This window comes from Portunus trituberculatus, chromosome 25 (genome assembly GCF_017591435.1).
Source record: "Portunus trituberculatus isolate SZX2019 chromosome 25, ASM1759143v1, whole genome shotgun sequence".
Lineage (NCBI taxonomy): Eukaryota > Metazoa > Arthropoda > Malacostraca > Decapoda > Portunidae > Portunus > Portunus trituberculatus.
Window position 1 is genome coordinate 12,942,815 of NC_059279.1, and position 7,500 is coordinate 12,950,314.

General features: G+C 41.0%; 1 protein-coding gene across 4 annotated transcripts in view; it reads left to right on the forward strand.

The window, feature by feature from the left end:
* Positions 1-7,500, forward strand: part of LOC123508854 — a 9,644-nt gene that overhangs the window by 1,968 nt on the left and 176 nt on the right. For 2 of the 4 annotated variants that reach the window (XM_045262822.1, XM_045262821.1), the window contains exon 3: positions 7,149-7,500. This exon is cut by the window's right edge and continues 176 nt beyond it. In XM_045262822.1, coding sequence (XP_045118757.1) covers positions 7,149-7,314 — 166 coding nt within the window. In that variant the 3' untranslated portion in view covers positions 7,315-7,500. Of the gene's footprint in view, positions 1-2,719; positions 3,411-7,148 lie in introns of those variants that run through there. The other 2 variants (XM_045262824.1, XM_045262823.1) reach the window with 2 other exon arrangements.

A 7,500-nucleotide genomic window follows, 5' to 3' on the forward strand; every position in this document is an offset into this window, starting at 1 on the left:
GGGGTTCCACAATGCACCGTCATCGTGTCCCGCTAAGCTACTGGGACTCTCACACCACCCTGGCGCCGTGGAGCGTCACAATAACACACTCTGATAATCACCGCGCCAGGAAGACAAGGGATTCAAACGTCAAATCAAACCTAATTTTGAAGCTATGATATAGATATACAAAATGATTACATGATGCAGTATCAGCAATCACCTTCAATGATAATGGTTTGCCACAATCACACTTGCCATGAGCACACCTATCCCGAGTGGATGGTGCAGGTGGTGAGGTAAGTAGTGACAGCACCTTGGCCGCGCCCCGCCACCTCGGGAGTCTCGCCGCCGCGCCTAGGTGAGCACGCCGCACCAACAGCAACCCAGAATCAATAAACAACAAACTTTTCGCTGATCCTTCAAACAAGATCCCTAGCGCGGAAAATCAAGGTGAAAATATACGAACAAAGATAATGGAGGTGATTAGTTTAAAATAAAGTCATTATACATCCTGCCATTGTACGGACGCTGTGGAGGGAGAAAAGGGCGGCGGTGCGCAGCATGGAGCGTGGCTATGTGGTCCACCCGCTTCATAAACAAAGAGGGTGAGGCTGGGTAGTGGAGACGTGGTGAACTGCTAACGCTGCTAACTTGCCTAAGGTGTAGAATCTTCTATACACAATGCGAGGCCGCGCTCTCTCTTCTCTCCCTGATTCCCCGTGCCGCCTCCCTCCTTCCTCTCTCCGGGCTTCTCACCTTTCTATGCCGTCATTATCATGGGCTTTATAATGTCAAGGCCAACTCTGCTATCATTCTGCACAGTCCTCGCCACAGATTCCTCACTCTTGCCATCGCCACTCGCATCGCCGCCAGCATTAATACACCGTAACGGATTTGTCACCGCAATCACCGCCTGTGTCGCATCGTTTTATGCTCACTCATCATTCCCACACCACAGACACTTCCATCATCATCATCATCCCTTTTCCACCTGTTGTTTAACATGTAAATGCACACAAGTAGGCCGCATATTTACATACCTTGACTGTTATAAAGCAGTACTAAAGATATTCAGAAAAACAACTACAATTATAAACCCATCACCATAGAGACCTTCATCACCATCATCACCGCCACTTCACACCTGACGTGCATGGTGTAATTTTGTAAGTAGGCCAAACGCGTACCTTCAACACCGTAAAATACTGTTGAATATACACACCTCTGAAAGAAAAAAAATCAGTAGTACAAAGCGAATAAGTAAAGACAAGACTCGTATCTAGTCTTACAAATCGGAACATTAGGTATCTGCCTCACTAAATACGAGTACCGGAGGGCAGAGAGTAACATGTAACGTAACCTCTTGGCACACTCCCTGCCACTTTCTTGACCCCAGGGAAGGATAGCTGACCGCCCTGCCCTACTTACTCCTCCCACAACAAGAACACGTGCCCGGCGGTGGTAGATCAGCAGGTGGATAATATGACGCTTGAGGGGAAAGAGGAATGATGAGAATATGGAGGACAGATGAGTATATAAGAGAGAAAAATACATACGTAACTTCACTGCTGTTTGAGAAGTGTGTGTGTGTGTGTGTGTGTGTGTGTGTGTGTGTGTGTGTGTGTGTGTGTGTGTGTGTGTGTGTGTGTGTGTGTGTGTGTGTGTGTGTGTGTGTGTGTGTGTGTTTCTGTGTGTGTGTGTGTGTGTCTGCCTGTCTGCCTGTGTGTGTGTGTGTGTGTGTGTGTGTGTGTGTGTGTGTGTGTGTGTGTGTGTGTGTGTGTGTGTGTTTGACTGTGTGTGTGTGTGTCTGCCTGTCTGTGTGTGTGTGTGTCTGTGTCTGCCTGTCTGTCTGTGTGTGTAAGTGGGATGGGTGGAGGTTTACGCTCAACCTCTTCACTAAGGAACAGGAACACCCTGAAGGAGATGCAATCGTTAGCTCTCTCTCCCACCCCTCGCCCCTGTCTCTCGCTCTCCCCGCCCGGAGAAAATATGGAAAAAAATGTATACAAAAACAGACACACACCAGCACTGGAACAACGTATACCTACCTCCCGATTAACACACACACACACACACACACACACACACACACACACACACACACACACACACACACACACACAGATAAATGTTCGTCAGTTTCCTAAGGGTGATGACATACTTTATACATCTCAGACACCTGCGTAACATCCAACAAGGCGCAGAGTGATGAAAAATAACGATGAAGAGAGAGAGAGAGAGAGAGAGAGAGAGAGAGAGAGAGAGAGAGAGAGAGAGAGAGAGAGAGAGAGAGAGAGAGAGAGAGAGAGAGAGAGAGAGCAAAAGGGTTACAGTCTTTTATCACATTGTATACCCTTGACCTTAGAATCTTCTATATTATTCGTGGCTTCGCTTTATAACTATCATAAAAAATTTTAGAACCTCATAAAGTACTCACGTTTTCCTATTAAACCTTCCATTAAAATAACATCTTGTCTGACATAAAAAAAAAAAAAACTAAACCACGTTACTGAAAATATACATAATTAATCACTTGTCTTGTCTCTTTCTCTTATCTTAAATTTTTTCACTTTCCTCATTTCCTTTCCTAACATACTTTTCCCTTTAAAAAAAAATGCGCTGTCTATCTTATATTGTATTTTCTACCTTTCGTTATCTCATCTTGACCTTGTTTTTCTTTCCGCTTGTTGGTTTGAAATTTAATTCATCTCTCATCACTGTTCTCTTATTTTCGCAGACGTGACGAGGTTGGGTCTGAGGTCATGAGGCTCGTGGAGGTGGCAATCAACAAGTACTTTGAGAGGGAGGATCAGCAGCGCTTTCATTAGTAATATACTCCCCAATGCCTCTCAACAAGGAAGACTGTCTCCTTCTGATTCTCTTCACAATTTTCGTACTTAATCTCTTCCTTCATCTTCTTCTCAATTATCCCTTTCTCCACTTTTATTCTTACTTTTCTCCCTTCACTCCTCCTCCTCCTCTGTCAGCATCTCGATCTTGTACCTCATCACATTATTATATATTTATTTCCTTGTTTGTTCTCCGTTTCCTTCACTCTTTGTCATGTATTAATACCTCGCCCTCATCCTTCCATTCCTTCATTGTCTCTTTCTTCGCTTCCTGATATCTAAACCAGATGTGAAAGAGTAAAATGACTAAAAGAAGAGATGCAGAGGATATTCAAGGAAGAGGAAGACAGACAGATGATGATGGAGAGGATGAACTGAAAGAGGGAAGAGAAGAAAAGGACAACGAAGGAAAGGAAAAATGAGGACGAGACGATAATATATTTAGTGCCATTCCGTCTTTTTTGTGTTTTCTTCGTTGCTATATTTTTCTCTCTCAATTTATTTTCATCTTAAGGCAACTTTTTTTTTCGCTCTCCTCCTCCTCCTCCTCCTCTTAGTCCTCTTCCTCCCACTCTTCCTATTACAGCCCATTTCTTTTTCATGATGACTTCCTCCTCTTCTTGAATTTCCAGCTGTGTGTGTATACGTGTTTGTTATTGTTGTTGTTGTTGTTGTTGTTGTTGTTTTAGTATAATCACGAGGTTTTCGCATCTCTGAGCTTATTTGTTTATTTATTTACTAGGGAAGATATTATTTAGCTGTGTAAGATTATGTTTTCGCTCGTTGAGTTGCATATTTACATAGTTATTTATCATTTATCTACTTATTCTAATGTGTGTGTGTGTGTGTGTGTGTGTGTGTGTGTGTGTGTGTGTGTGTGTGTGTGTGTGTGTGTGTGTGTGTGTGTGTGTGTGTGTGTGTGTGTGTGTGTGTGTGTGTGTGTGTGTGTGTGTGTGTGTGTGTGTGTGTGGAGATGGCTAGGCATTATGCATTATCAGTTCCCTCCTTCAAAATTAATTGGCGACTTTATTGGTCCAAAGACAACATAGTGCACACGAGAGAGGGAACTGACCTACAAGTATTACAAGGCTGTAGATTGGGTAGTACAAGTTTTCCTTCTGTTCACTAAATGGAGTCACTCTTAGTCTTTTTGTTCCGCCAGCTTACACTTGTAAACACCGAATTTGTCAGCTTTAGTATCAATAACATTACTGTACATAATCATAAAGAAAATAAAAAATAGAAATGTATATGTAAATGCAAACACTAAAACAAGAAAACAATACAAGTATCAATGAAAAAGTAACACAACAGTGGTGAAGATTTAACAACACACATTGAGACATGAGCATAAAATATATTACAAAATCATCAAAATCAGAACACAATCATTGATAATATAAACAAGTAAATGATACAAAACAACACACATATGAGTTACGACAGGTTTTCAGTATACATAATTTAACGAGCATTGACAAACAGACAGACAGACAAAGAATATTACAGACGCTGAAAGATCACTAGCCTTGGAGTCAGACACCCACGTATGCTGGAGGTAGTGAAAGGAAATATAGTGACAGAAATAGAACTCTCTCTCTCTCTCTCTCTCTCTCTCTCTCTCTCTCTCTCTCTCTCTCTCTCTCTCTCTCTCTCTTTATCTATCTATCTATCTCACGTATTACTTCTCCTTCATCACAAATGCATTACCGTGATTTTTTTATTGTACCTGCTTCCGTTGTTAATGTAAATATGATTATTCTTTTCTTTTGTAATGTATTGTTTTCGAATACACTGAGCTTGTCAGAGGAACATTTACTTCACCCTTTCGTTACCTTACACTCTGATGGTGAAGGATGGTAATATTTTCCACTCTTTAATAATGCATATGATAAGATGACTTCCTTTTTTCCCCTCCCACGCCTCGTATTTCCATATTAAAATGTTCCAGGCGTGCTGGTGTCACCCACGCAAAGTCAGCAAACTCAAGGGAAAGCCGGTGCCTCCCACGCCTCTTCCTCCCACAGCCTCCAGTTAATGTTGTAACTCTGTCAACTTAATGACAATCGTACAATTTGCCTTGAGTGTGTATGTGTTTTTTTTTTTTGTTGTTTTTGTTTTTTTTACGTTGAGGCCTATAGCGCCTGTAGGCCCACTTGAAGAGTGTGTAGGATGCGCTGTTCAGCTTCCGCCCATTAGTGGCTCAGGCAATTTTATTTATAGTGGTACCCATATCAGGGCCCATATCACCACCCAGGATCATCTTGAGTGTAACCACCTAGAACCTGGGTATCATGGTGACAAGTAGGTAACTTTAAACCACTCGACAAATGGCAAAGTGTTTAATGTTGTACGTGGTGGGATTCGAACCTACGCGTGGACGTCTGCCCGATCCCACGCTCACCACCTTATCCACTACGTCACCGCCTCCGTGTGTGTGTGTGTGTGTGTGTGTGTGTGTGTGACACACAGAGAGAGAGAGAGAGAGAGAGAGAGAGAGAGAGAGAGAGAGAGAGAGAGAGATAGCACAGATAGAAAAACACATACAAAAAAAATAAAGACAAACAGACAGCCAGAAACAAAAAAGATAGAGGATGTGATATACAATCATACATAGTTAAACAGACAGAAAGACAGGCAGAAAGACAGATACATAGATATATAGATATATAGAAAGAAAGAAATAAACTAAAAGATAGATAAAGAGATAGACAAACAAACGGAAAGAGAGTGGAGGAGGGGGACTGAAGTTGTACATCATTTTCATGCACCATGGAGATGAGGAGAGAAGGGAAAGTAGAAAAGTAGCATGACAACATTTAACAACAGACAATTTTCTCATCTGGTAACGTAATGTACCGTATATGTGACACTTGCTTTCATCGGAAGACCACGAGCCTGACTGAACGAGCTTTCCTCTTGCCACTGACGGTCTCCCTTAGTCACTCTATCTTCGCCCGCCCCTCAAGCAAGAGTTGTTTCCAAAGCGATCTTCTCACTGTGACTGGTATTAATCAGAGTGACGGAGGACAAGTGCTAGAAAGGTTTACATTGGTGGAGTGGAGACGAAAATGTACGTCATCTATTATATCTTCAGGGACAAAATTCCAGCAGAGCCCCTCGACAATAATATATTGCACGTTGCAGTTATTTCGAAGGTTGCGAGTGCAATACTGGCTCGCGACCGCTTGTCAGTGGAAAAGGTAGCATTCTCTTTTAATCCTATTCAGAGCTATTTCCTTACCTCACCGTAGCGTAGATAAATCTATATTTCATATTGAAACAGCATAAACTGAGAATTACTGAGCGATGACTTCTGTGAAGAAGATATAATCAGCGACAGAGGAGGGCACAATATTTCTTTCAGCCCAAGAAGAGTATCCATGATCAAGTTGGCGTGGCTTATGGCCAAGCCAAAATACGAGTACTACCGCAGAAAGAGGTTCTCAATGATTCCGTGGCTTGTTGAGGTGTTGTCTGCCTCCTAAGACAATCCAAATCTCACTTCTCAACGTAAGGGAGAGAAGGGGTCAGGACGACCATTCTATGGCTGGCAGACGTAGAAATTATTGAGACAGGGAAAGAATGAATGGATGAAAGACGGAAAGAATAATCAGAAATAAAGGAGAAAAGAGAGGAATGAGAGCGTGAGTATGAAATAAGGGTGAGGAGTAGAAAAGACAACATGAGTATAATGAACGAAAAATGGAAATTAAACGAAAAGTAAAGAAATAAGCGAAACTATAAATATAAGAATAATCTATGAACTATTTGAGTTTATGAACTACTTTATTTATAGTTAACACTAATTCATTTGTCGCATCCAATATGTATAATGATGAAAGGGATCGATTAGCCAATTAATTAATTGAAAAGAAAGAGTATTACGCAGGAACCCGTGCTGCCAAATGTAAAAAGATGAAACGATTAATAGTTAGATGATTACATATTGAAACAGTCTACTATAATAAACAAAAATCGACACCAACTTTATATATGCGAAGCTTGTGAATATGAATATGAATGTATATGTATTTTTGTGCACAAATTAAACATGTTAATGTCACATATACAAATACAATCCTTATGAAAGGTCTAAAGTAAAAAGATACAAAAAACAAAAAATATTTGCATGTATATACTACGCAGACACAGAATCTTCATTAGCATGCAAAGTAGTTAATTAAAAATACAAGGCAAATATTTAAAAGCCGACGTGTAAAAGTATAATGAAGAAGTTTCCACTCGCTAACGCTGTCTTCTACTGATGGCAGTAGACTTCAATGTTTCGCTCAGAATGTCATTTTTTTCTTACAGATCTGAGGAAAACGTGGGTCCCGTCCTGCGCTCTCTCTCCCAGGCCACCGCCAGCTATGACACCAGGAGGAAGAGGAAAAAAGAGAAGCAGACATCCTTAACATCCACGTGGTGTTTGTTGCTGACTCATCATGACTCAGCATTATCAAGGATGACACTTCAATAATTGTGATGCAGTGATGGTGATGCAGGCGCCGTGTGTGCAATGATAAGAGTTTAGAGATTTCTAGTATACTTTTAATAGAGTTTTCTTAAAATAGAATGTAAGTATTATAGCTAAAAATAATAGATATTTTGTCATAGTATGCACTAAAATCGACTACGCACCAAATGTACAAAGTATCTTAAGGTA